We start from the raw sequence: 13,398 nt of genomic DNA on the forward strand, positions 1-13,398 counted from the left end.
TGTATAAAAGCTTCTGTTTAAATGAGAAGGGTTTATATAATTCCTCTGATCTGTATTAATGTTAGTAATTGTTGTTTCTCTTCCTTTATTCCAGTTCTGTTTAAATCTGCCTATGACAAAAGCCTGAGTTACGCCGGATTTGAAGGTGTCATGATTATAGTCCTCTTTATAATGGTGCTCCTGATAAACCTCTTCTATATTATTTACAGTAAGTATTTCCTTCCATCAAGAGTCAGTGACATATATGAGCTGTGAAATCATGTTTTACCAGATTAATGGAGTTAAAGTTACAAAATATACAAACCATAATATCAGACCTGATTTATCAGTTAATTCCATTAGACAAGGAGAGTTTATAAAGCAGATTTTATTCACATACTCAAGAGTTTTACATGAGAAAGAGAGAAAAATAAAAGTGATGAAAAAATAGAATAAAAAAAGAAAGTAAATTAAAACCAAATGTACATTTTAAAATGTGTGAAATGAGTAATAAAGAAAGTCAGGGTCCACTAAAGGACATAAACTGAGATGATGGTGTGAATCAGCAAGTAAAGTCATGAGTTTATCAAGTCTTTGGTTTATTCAGTCTCAGGCCATCGAGTGATTTAAACACTGATAGACATTGGTATGTTTGCGGTAACTTCCCCTTTACAGTAGCTTACCTGTAAATGTGTTTTACAGTATGATGCCCTTATTGCAATTTAATTTTACAGTATTATAGCCCATTTTACACTATTTTATTATTTATATTTTACATGAATGCTATTGAATTTAATAAATTCCAAAAAAGCGACTTGAGTCCATAAACATCAGCATATTCTTTATTCACTCTCACAATCAATTACATCCATTTTATTTATTTATTGTGATGCAACATTAGGCAAGGCAGTTTTATTCATATAGCACGTCATACACTTTGGCAATTAAAAGTGCTTTACACAGTAAGGAATTAAAATAATCACAAAATAAAAGCAAGGAAAATTAAAGTGCCCTTATTATGGATTTCTGAAAATGACCTTTCATGTAGTGTGTAACAGCTCTAAGGCCTCGTTTACAAGTGAAATATAACCCAATTCAGATTGTTTGCTCATGTGTGACACAGATCGGATGTGTATGACAGTGTAAACAGGAAAAAAAACACATGCATCCGGATATTTCGAGATCGGTTTCAGGCCTCATTCATATGTGAAATAAATCAGATATAAATCAGATATGTGCCAATGCGACTGTCATGTAAACAGGCTGATCGGATTTTCTGAGGCATTAGGCGACGTCTCCGCGGTTTAATGATGAGAGCAACCCCGATGCGCGTCTGCAAAGGGACGGATGGCCTGTCGAAGTGTCGTGTCGTCGTTGGAGAGGAATGTGGACAAACGTTGACACAACATATCAAAGGTTGGCTTGCTCATCCTAAAATTTCGGACCCACTGCTTCTCGTTAAAGCCCGTCACAATATGCTCCCACCAGTCCTGAGATCTCTCTCGCACACAATAACTGAAGCATGAGCACAGGCTGCAATGATGCCACTTTTCTCCTCCTCCGCCTCATAATCATAGTGATGTTTGGCGAACTTCGCATATATCGCAGAGCTAGCATCAAGCATATTTCGCGTTCATCCATCTGTGTAAGATAATTTAACCCTTTAATCATGCGCAATGTTTCAGATAGTATGGCAAGTGTAAACACATGAATCGGATATGGTCACAATTGAAAGAACTTGTAAACGGACGGTCAAAAAAAATCGAATATAGCCAACAAATCAGAATTGGGCATCAAGACCAGCAGTGTAAACGAGGCCTCTGAGGCCTAATCGTTTTTCAAACGAGTCATAAGCCATTTAGTTGTGACGTCAAGACGATACATTAGCATATTGCCGACACCAGGGAAAACTTGAAACCCCTTCAAACACTACAGCTGATCCCTGTGGATGCTGGATAGCATCATGTTGAGGAGACGCTGTGCTCTACAATGTGACGGTAAAGCCAGTTTTATTTTCACTGCCCAAGGACGAGCATGTGAAGAATCAGTGGTTAAAGTTCATCTTTACCATGATATCATAGCAGTATAATCCTAAACTTTGCTGTGTTCCCTTTATTTCACTGACAACAGCTTCTCAAATCTCGGAGTTCAATGCAGGATTCACAAACCACTTGCTCTTGGAAGATGGAGTTCAAAATACTTAGTTTTGAGTTGTATATTGTATAGGTCTCCTGCTAACTGGCTAACTCACATTATCACTGTCTTACTGAAATACCTATGCTAATCAGCTGTGGGCCAGGATTATCTATAACTGTGTCTATTAATGCAGTGTATCACTGAGAAACGTCCTGCTTGAGTCGTCCTTGTGATGGAGGTTCGGGATGAATAACTAGTTCTTCCAGTGTTTCATTATTGGACTCGCGATCGGATTGAAATGGTAAATCGAGGTCATTGTTTGTTACTGTGTTTAGTTTACGGTGTAGGAAGCCTCAGGACAGCTGATGTTGTTATGGCAATGGGTGTTTTTGTTTAAGACACGCGCTGTATGCAGTAAACCAATCACAACAGACTGAGCTGTCTGGCCAGTAGCATGTGGAAAGGAGGGATTTAGAGAGATTGATTCATCTGACGAGCCGTTTAAGAATCTTTGAAAAATGTGGTGATGTGCAAATGTATATTATGAGAAAATTCAACAGTTTTTTTTTTACCTTTGATGCACGTAAACCTGTTGTAGGTACAGTAAGTGTTGTAGTAAACAGCATAATAGGGGCACTTTAAAACAGTTATAAAAACAATAAAAAGATGTACAGTACAGTTATAAAATGAATTAAAAGAGTAAAAAGATAATACATCGATAAACTTCTCATCTGCAATACACCGGTGTATCATATTTTTCATATCTCCCAGTTTTACACTGAGATTTTCCCATGGTGATTACACTGTGTCTGTGGTGTTCTTACGGCACGCCTAAGAAATCAACGTATCCAAAAAAACAGATTTTCCCCTAAAATGGTACATGAGAAGCTCTAGGACTGACTCACGGGGTAACCTCGGGTTCACTGCCCCATCAGTCCGCACCCCAAAGATTTGTCCGGAAGCTCTAGGAATGGAATCGATCCAGTCCGCACCCCACAGAACCTCGAGTTTAATTACACGTCAAACCCACTACTTCACCACAGACAGAGGTCATCAGCATGGTTTCATCTCTCAATTTCCCCAATTAAGTAATTTATGTTTGTCTCTTACCCAATTCGCAGTGCCATTTGAGTTCAGTGAGAATCAATTCATAACAAATCAAAGCAGGGATCATGACAATACGCAAAAAAAGCATGAAAAAGCATCCCAGTTGGTCTTGACTGGCCTCCATACCGGTAAACCACTGTGATGGCTGATCTGAAAAAAAAACAAAAAAAAAAACAGAGAAAATGTGTGAGAAATGGTCATGAGTTTATTTAATCTAAATTTGTTCATGGACAGACGAGGAATCAACTTGTGCAACAGCAGTTATTACCAGTCGAGTTAGTTTAAATAGCTTATTGCACATCCCTTGTTAGGGAACTCTATTAATTGCATGAATGTACAATTACGTTAAAGGTACACTGAGTAACTTTATGGCCCTTAAAACTTAAATCTGAAATAGAAAGCTTTTGTAACATTACAAATGTTCTTATTGTCACTTTAGGTAAATTTAATGCATCCTTGCCGAATTAAAGTATTAATTTCATTCAACAACCAAATAAATAAATACTGACTGAACAGAAGTGTTTTCTATCTCAGATAAATGCTGTTCTTTTCAACTTTCTATTCAAAGAATCCTGAAAAAAGTGTACAACTGAAAATAATCAGAAATGTTTCTTGATTCACACAAGTGCTCCTAAAAGAAATGTAAGTGTAGAGCCCTGCAAGTTATGCATTACAATATGTTAATCACATAATTTATCACATCTGATAGTTAGTCAAAACATACTTACAAAGCCAGAGATGCTCAGTGCTGAGGCTCTTAAAGGAGGCTTTGGGCTGTAGTTAGCTCCTGTTGACACAGGGAAAAGAGAAATAGAAGAAACATTATTATTCATCAATGATTATTGGCTAATGACTATATGTTATGAACATGATAAATGACAGATCTAGGATGACTTCTAGATTCATCAATTACACAATCAGATGACAGTTTTACCAATAATTGGCATATATTTTGCATGCAATGAATATTTTTCAATTAGTCTGCCTTTACAGTGCTTTAAATGCCTTACTATTTTAACATGTCATATTTCGGTCCTGTACAGAGTGAATCCAGCATTTATACGTAGCTGTCACATCTCTTACATCTTGTCTACACTTTGTTAATGAGAGTTTTCACGAGCCTGAAAAACTCCTGCGTTCTCCAGCAAATAAGCACAAATATGCACTGGAGCGTTTGGTTTGGCAAATCTGTTTCGCCAATATATTATAACCGTATCAATCAAGGCTTCTCTTGCTTGTGTTTGAGGGTGTATAGCAGCACCCCCACAGAACCGGGCCTGGGGCAGAGAGAGCGCGCGAGAGAGCCTTTGAGGAAACGCGCTAGGCCTAACTTACTTAACGTTACCTCAAAACGCCACACATTTAACTGACGAGTAAAATATGCCATAACTGGTAGCAAAAAAGACACAAAACCTTTGTTTTCTGTAAATATTAGATTGGGTCCATGATCATCTACTGGAAAAGGCAGTCAGTCATGACTATGGCATTTAATGGGATATTAAAGCGGCAGTTTCGAGGAAAATTAGACTGTCCTGTGAGCTGTTATTAAAAGCCTATTAGATTTTATTATTTACTTCTTCATAAATGTAGCTATATTTAATTGATATTGGTAATGGTTAACTTTGTAAAAGTAACTTATAAAATAAATTTGTTCAGTAAAAAGCACTTACCTCAGAAAACCCCCCAGCTGGTCTAGCGATCCACTCTCTCTCAGCAGGGACGTCCGTTATGAGCGCGCACTCGACACGTGACGTCACACAAACCTCAGTTTACATTCTGCCAGGTTGTTGCGCGGGCTTTGCAACAATTTACATTTTGTGAGGTGTAAGCAAAGTTTATATATATATATAACTATATATATAACTATATATATATATATATATATATATATATATATATATATATATATATATAACATATTAATTTAAAATAAAATAAAAATACATTTATATTACCTGTATGGGAACCAGTTGTGAATTTATATATATATATATATATATAAATATATATATATATATATATATAATTATTATTATAAAAAAAAATTTGGAGAAAATGCTAATATAAAAATTACTCTGGTCTCTCACTAAGAACTCATTTTAAATCCTTCCATCCACGTGGTTTTTTATTTATTTATTTTATTTAACTTTTAAACATCCAGTGTTTGCATAGCTTAAAAATGAGAATGCAGATTCATGATTTTCATCTGCAGAACAAGATGGGGGGGGGGGGGGGGGGGGGCCTAAAACATAAATACAATATGCATATACAAACTTAAAAAAAAATCTGTCTTCTTCATTTACAGTAGCACTACTGCTTTTGCGTAAACAGTAAAGTGCTGTAAATTCCATATACACTAAAGGCCATTGCACACTGCTGACGAACACGAAAAAACGCATACGAAAATTTCGGACTCAGTGTGCAATGGCCTTGTAAATCGCGCTCCGGAAACTACTGCAAGGGCAGGAGAACAAACAGTAGGGGTTCAGCGAAAAATCGGCAGCTGGCAGCAGGAAGTAGCTGCCACTGGCAGCTGACGTCAGCTGCCGCTAATAACCGGAAGTCGGAGGTGGATGACGCTTTTAGCTAGGCAAATTAAATGATTATATCAATTTATATATAATTTTAGTACTTATTTAAATAAAATACTTAAATTAGTAATCATTTTATATTTGATTTAAAAAGGTTTATCAAATATAAATCAAGTAACGAAGATCATAGACATTACAAACAAACATTAAAGTACACTTGAAATTATGAATTTGCACGTGTATAAATGTATTTTATGAATGTGTGTACATGTTTGTTAAATAATGAAATATATACATAAATGAATGCCAATATAATCATATTGTATATTTATGAAATGTACATAAACATTAAACTTAAATAATGAAAGTCCTGTCTAAAAGAAAAAAAGAACATTGTCTCATCAATGACCTTTATTTAAAATCATATTTTGCTATCATTAAGTTCAGTTTTACATTTGTAGTATTTCAATACATTCTTGTCTTTTTTTATTATAAAACAGCTGTAACTTTTGAAATAGGCTTGATATTTGTTGTTCTGAAATCAGAATGATCAACAACAATGATCTATGATCTGAACTAGATGGTAAAGTTCATAGAAAAACTAAGTTGGCTTGAAAAAGCCTAGCCAGACAGTTTGAAAAAGTTTTACAATGTTCTAGCATGTTTTAACATGATTTACAATGTTTATAGTGTTAGGGGATAACAGCTTAAAGACCCAGGACCAGATATGATGAAAGAATACCAAAACACTGATAAAACATTCCCTCCTCAGAAAGTAGTACCAATAATGTTCACTTTAAAGAAATGCACATAAAAGTACAATTCTGTGAATCATATCACATTAATCACGTAGTGTTTATCCCCTGTAACCTTAAGATTAGTAAGAAAGACAAATTTGTTAGAAAAAATAAAGATTAGTTAGAAAGATAGATATAGACAGTTAGAAAGAAAGACAAATAAGTTAGAAGTAAATTTAGAAGAAAGAAAGAATTAGTTAGAAAGAAAGAATTAGTTCAGAAAAAAGAAAGATTAGTTAGATTAACTAGGCTTTTAGACTGGAACTGGTTGATTGAACGACTTTTCACTCTCCAGCATCTGGCACCAATCACTGCAAAAACCTGGATGGGTGTTTTCCGAGTAAAAGCCTTGCATTTCTCCTCGTTTCCCTCTTCCAACATAACCTAGAGGATTCATAAGAAAATTGTGACATTAATATCCAAATAACCTTATTAACAGTACACATGGATGCAGCCACTTGAATGACTATTCTTACTGCATTTTGTCATTAAGCAGCTAGCAGTGATCACATTTTCATTCATACTTTATACACCTGGTAAGCAGTTCTTGTAAATTTCATTGCAGTGTCTGCAGGGCTGTATACAAGAAAATAACATACTTCAAAATAGCAACACAAATGCATAGTATATATAAAAGGTAGAACATTTTAAAAGTCTATAATTACATTTTTACTATGGACAGGTGTTTGCTTGTTCTGCTCAAATTAACTTCAGTTAGTAAGATTTTAGAAAAAAAGTGGCTTCTTACCTGCCATAATTGATAGGCAGTTACACAAGAGGTGTAGAACAGAGTGTACACAGAGTTAGAGAAAGAAAGGTAGTTCTTAAAAGAACCATTTTGTCAAAAACAATGCAATATGGTGAATGTTGCACGTGTATCATCAAGGCTGAGCTTGGCAATAATTCCAATAAATCAGCATGAGCTTTATTCTTATCAATAGATTAAGTTAACGCTAATATTTAGTGATAATGGTAACGTAGTGTTTGAAGTTAATAGCCCCTCACAAACCAGGACCACACGGTGCACAAGCTGCGTTTCTACAAATGATTAAATTAACCAATTCAACTAAAGTAGTCACAGATACACTGTCTCTAACATAAAAGTTAAAATCCAATTTACAAAGCAACAATTATTTATTAATCTGATCATTAATATAACGAACTTACAGACAGTATACAAACGGAACTTACCGAGCCAAATACCGCAACCAAATACTGAAGATTCGCCGGCGCCACCATTGGCTGCTGTCGCTTGACTTCCAGTGATTGGTTGCTACTACGTTGGACGATACTGATTGGCTGCCACGAAATAGCATGTCCCTCCTTATATGGCAGGTCTTCCGGCTGTCAACGGCAGCTACTTCCTGCTGCCGATTTTTCGCGGAACCCCCTCTCAGAACAAATGTGCAAAAGAAAAAAAGTGATGCAACACCGTCGAAAGCGAACCACTGTCAGTATGGGCAATATTTGGATGTGCCGTAAACGACTGCGCGTGGTTGTCCTCGAAGATATATATACAATTTGCAAAAAATGTGGATGCAAAGTGGCTGAAAAAGGAGGAAACACATAGAACACCATCCCTCTGTGTGGATAAAGGTATGTCCCGTTTATATTTAGATGCAGAGGGAATCCCGGAATCCAGTCATGCAAATTGAATTTACAGTATAGATACTTGCACACTGAGTCCAAAAGTTTCGTATGCTTTTTCGTATTCGTCATTCGGTGGCTATGAATTGTCAAAACACCATTGAAAATGCGCTACGGATGCGAAAAACGCAGAAAATCTTTATTTTTTAACATGCGAAAATTTCGGACGCGAATTTCGGACATACGCAGATGTCACGTAAAAGACGCAAACTGATGGATGGATAAATAAATCGAAAGCAGAGCTGTGGTCTAAATCAAATCGCGACATGGTCTGTGAATATTAAAGCACAAATAGACTGCTATATACTCGCTTGATCTGCGTGTCTCTGTGGGAATGAGCTGCACTGCTTCGTCTATAGCTTAAGGTGTTTTCACTGTCTCACAACAATACGAGGACATGAACACATGGACATTTCCAGAGCTGCTCTGAGAGAACGCCTAATGAGCATTTTCATCATTTTATTGGAGAAAAACCATTGTCAAATACACTCTGGAACAGGTCTTCACTACAACCCGTCAAAATAAAAGTTTGGTTCAAATAGTCAAGTCAAGTTTATTTGTATAGCGCTTTTCACAATACAGATTGTATCAAAGCAGCTTCACAGTATTAAATTAAAATAATACAACAAAGTTTGTTTCAAGAGGAATTTATTGATTGATAAAATTAAATTAAATATCCCCAAAATAGGAGAAATTATGAAATAAATATATTATTAGAAATCACTTCTCAGAATAATAACAACAACAACAATAAGACAATTTATTTAAATATTATTTAAGGAATATTTTTTGTCCATGATTTAATTTAGTAAATCTGTTTTGCAGCACTTCCCCCAAAAATAAAAGGATAAAAGTTTAAATTTTCATTTGATTACCACCGTTTTTGATAATATATTTGTATTTATTCATAAAAAGAAAAAAATGTTTTCTGAATAAAATACATTTCATAGGACTCTATTATTCTTAAACATTTTAATAAATTATTAATGTTAAAAATAAGTTGTTGATCTGATTCATTATCAATTATTGAATTTAGTTGATTAGACAAGTTTTATTTAAATTTTAATAAACAAAACAAACCAAATGGTTTTCGAATTTGTTTAATAAAAGCATTTGTTCAACCAAAAAAAAAAACTGTTTTCATTAATTTAACTGTCATTTTATCTGATGATGATAATAATAACAACCATAATTTAATAATACCGTTTATTTATTTGTTTAATAATTGATTAATACTGTAAACCGTGATCATTTCTGAGATGGTTATCATACTGTGAAAATCTACAACCTGGGAGAGTCCCCCGCCCCCCACTCCGCCCCACTCCGCCCCGCCCCGCCCCGCCGTTTAAAAAGTAACTCAGTAACTTTTACTCTGAGTAAATTTTAAATGAGCTACTTTTTACTTTTACTTGAGTAGATATTTAGACCTGTAATTTGACTTGTACTTAAGTAAAATTTCATTGAGGTAATAGTACTTTTACTTGAGTAGAATATTTTAGTACTCTTTCCACCCATTGATTCTCTGATTCACGCTCATGGAAAACCTGGAAATAGCAGGGACATTTCAAATTGTGGATTCCAGGCCATGACAATAAATGGCATAATAGTGAAATATGGAATAGTTTTGCTCATTAGTTATGCTCAGTGATGGGCAGTAACGCGTTAGAAGTAACGCGTTACTGTAATCTGATTACTTTTTTCAAGTAACGAGTAAAGTAAGGGATTACAATTGCAAAAGCAGTAATTAGATTACTGTTACTTTCCTGTAAGCAGGCTGCGTTACTGCGTTACACTGCGAGACTGTCTCGCGAAGTGAGCCGTGACTCGTGAGTGACAAATGACATGAGCGCCGCGAAGTCAGTGGTAAACACTATGGCAAGCGATCGCGTTCAAAAGTCTTTAAACGAAACGCGGGAATTTTGACGCGTCAACACGCACCGTTTGTCCGTGTTCAGACGTCATGTTTATTCATGAATGATGTCGTAATGGTAAACTGGTATGAACGTGCAAACACGTTATATTTGTTCATGAGGGATAATGCATTGGTACGTTGTGAGTGATGTCAGTCTTTATGTCATGATTTGTCATGCCTTTTTAAGTTGTTCGTTTAACATTATTTCCCAAGGTAGAAAAGACAACAGCTCTTAGAATGGGTCTTTTATTTTAGCAAACTGGCAAAAAAACCTTTTCAGACTGTGTGCAGCTGAACCAAGAAAAGCTTAAGATTGCATGGAGCTGATAAGCATGAATGGCAGAAGAAAAAGACTGCAATTAAAAAACAAAACAAGAGAAAATTATTTTAATGCAAGCAATAAAAAACTGCACACATCAGCTGTGGAATAAAAGAAAAGAAATGCATGATCAACTAGATTAAGGCAAACTCCTGTCTTAATTTAAACCCTGTCCACCACCCACAGAGGTTTCACAAAGTTATTCTTGCCACTGTAACTTATGGCTTCCTAAAGACAGGTTTATGGGTAAATAAATGAATAATAATTAGAAAAATATACCAGGGCTTTGCATTTGTCCTTCGGTCGGTCATTCACTTGTCTGAGTAAAAACACTTGTTAGAACAGGAATTTTTGTTTTTGTTTTTGTGTGTGTGTGTGTTGTAAATATCATTTATTCCGAATCAGTATTCTCATCAGTTCAGTCAGCTTTAACATATATAAATCGGCATATTTATGATATTTTAACCTTTATAAAGGGCATTTTTCCCTAATCGTTTGCTTCATCTTTCATTTAAAATTCTTAAATTTGATCAATAAATTACAATAGAATAATAACATGCTAAAGGGCTGTTAGCAATCAAATAAACTGCATTAAATAATGTAATGAGATTATTTAAAATATTTTTTGAATATACAAATAAGAAATATTATTTGTGCATAGAAATAATATTTATAAACCGCCAGTAGGAGGCGGCAGGCGACCATCTTAATGAGTGAGTCATTGATGCAATGTGCATAAAGTTAAAATACTGAAACTAATAAAACAAGTTTTAAAAAAGAATGTTTAATTTGATTAAATTTTAGATGATGGAATATGCAGAAAGAATAGAATTAAGCAGAAAGGTCTATGGCTTTACATAGCTTATTCATTTCGTGCATCATGTTTTTGAAAAGTAACTAGTAAAGTAACTAGTAAAGTAACTAATTACTTTTGAAAATAAGTAATCAGTAAAGTAACTGGATTACTTTCTTAGAGAAGTAATCAGTAATCAGTAACTAATTACTTTTTCCAAGTAACTTGACCAACACTTATGCTCAGCTGTAACATATGTTTATTAGCATGTTGCACTTCTTGTTGTTTTCTTTGATGAATAGAAACTTTTAAAGAACAGCATTTATCTGAAATATAATCTTTAGTAACATTATAAATGTCTTTACTGTCACTTTTAATCAATTTAATTAATCATTGATGAATAAAAGTATTGATTTATTTGATTTCTTTCCCCCCAAAAATGTAATAAATATTCTTAGTGACCGCAAACCTTTGAACTTATGTTACAAAAGCTTCTATTTCAAATAAATGCTGTTCTTTAAAAGTTTCTATTCATCGAAGAATCCTGAAATAAAAATGTAAATAACTGTTTTCAACATTGATAATAATCATAAATGTTTCTTGATCATCAAATCATCATATTAGAGTGATTTGTGAAGGATCATGTGACACTGAAGACTGGAGTAATGATGCTGAACATTCAGCTTTGATCACTGGAATAAATTATATTTTATAGTATATTATAATAACTGTAATAATTGTTTTCTATATTTTTGATCAAATAAATGCAGGCCTGATGTGCATAAGCTACTTCTTAAAAAACATCAAAAATAGTAATATATCCAAATTTTTGACCACACACACACACACACACACACACACACACACACACACACACACACACACACACACACACACACACACACACACACACACACACACACACACACACACACACTCTTCCTTCATGTTGGACACACACACACACACAACACACACACACACACACACACACAGACACACACACACACACACACACACACTCTTCCTTCATGTTGGACACGCACGCACGCACGCACACACACACACTCTTCCTTAATGTTAGACACACACACACACACAAAGCAATTTTTATGATCCTGTTATTTAATGTAATGTAAATGATTAATAATTTGGCAGATTCTGCAGTTCAATCATAAACCTGTGGATCATGAATCGACTCATTGTAAGATAATGCTGTTGTTTTTGCTTTCATATCTTTATGATAAATATGATGTGATCAGAACCAGCATTAGTGATGTCACAGCTCAACTAATCCCTCATTCAAATCTATTATTTTCTTTCTTTTTAATGTATCAATCATGTATTATTATATATAGTCTCTGAAATGATCATAAATGCCAGAGATCCAGAGAGAAACACACATACTGTATATTAATATTTCAGAAGACACACATTGTTCTGGTTATAAAGGTGATTATGATGCGTGTCGTTATTTATGATTATCATAATCATCTACAGGAATTACACACTTTACATTTGATATGAAATACAATAAAACATCCAGATCCACTTATCTCACTATATTATTATTGATCAGTTGATCTACAGTTTTTGAGGAAAACATATTCTGTAAAAACACTGATAATATGAACTATCATAACTTTATTCTACATTACAATAACTAATAATGTTGTTTCAGCTTCGAGTAAGTGTTCATTATCTCAACAAAAGCTCTCGTGATTACAGTGTTTTATTTATTACAGTGTATAATTCCAGAGATTTATTATGGAGATATTTATTACTCGTCTTTATTACAGTGTTTTTAAATTAAATAATAACAGAATCAACAGAAACATTAATAATTTCTGCAGTAACACATTAAATCTCTTCACACTGTTTTATAATCTCTATATAATGCGTTTAATATGTGTAATATCATGTGGTTTTGATACAGTAAAGTGAGTTTTCCTCGTGTGTGTTTAAGATGTTTTGCGTATGGTATATGATATTTATAAGTTTATATAGTTTTGAATGATTGTGTGAAGATTGTGTGTCCAGATTAAATGATGAATTAGTGAAGTGAGTTTACTTCTGTACTTATTGATTATCAGATCACACATGTGTATGGAGTTATGAACTGTTGTTTGTCTTCTACAGTGTTGATTAGATTAACTGTGGAGATCAGTGAACGGATC

At 34.3% G+C, this 13,398-nt stretch overlaps 1 protein-coding gene and 2 long non-coding RNA genes across 12 annotated transcripts in view; 1 reads left to right on the forward strand and 2 right to left on the reverse strand.

Annotated features, from left to right (window-relative positions):
- Positions 1–13,398, forward strand: part of LOC309498270 (uncharacterized protein) — a 174,192-nt gene that overhangs the window by 141,329 nt on the left and 19,465 nt on the right. For 3 of the 8 annotated variants that reach the window (XM_082168871.1, XM_082168870.1, XM_082168872.1), the window contains 2 exons: positions 95–208; positions 13,361–13,398. The exon at positions 13,361–13,398 is cut by the window's right edge and continues 97 nt beyond it. The exons of 3 other annotated variants lie outside the window; for them this stretch is intronic. In XM_082168871.1, the coding sequence (XP_082024997.1) occupies positions 95–208; positions 13,361–13,398 (152 nt within the window). The remainder of the gene's footprint in view (positions 1–94; positions 209–13,360) is intronic. 2 more of the 8 variants (XM_082168865.1, XM_082168869.1) reach the window with 1 other exon arrangement.
- The window catches only part of LOC309503126, an 83,263-nt gene that overhangs the window by 43,315 nt on the left and 26,550 nt on the right, over positions 1–13,398 (reverse strand). The window lies entirely within an intron of this gene.
- On the reverse strand, positions 6,147–7,711 carry LOC309503705. Its single transcript, XR_014207828.1, has 2 exons — positions 7,084–7,711; positions 6,147–6,934 (listed from the first exon to the last, which is right to left on the reverse strand). It is a non-coding gene; the product is annotated as an uncharacterized lncRNA (long non-coding RNA).

The sequence above is a fragment of the Leuciscus leuciscus genome, assembly GCF_965113295.1.
Source record: "Leuciscus leuciscus genome assembly, chromosome: 1".
NCBI lineage: Eukaryota > Metazoa > Chordata > Actinopteri > Cypriniformes > Leuciscidae > Leuciscus > Leuciscus leuciscus.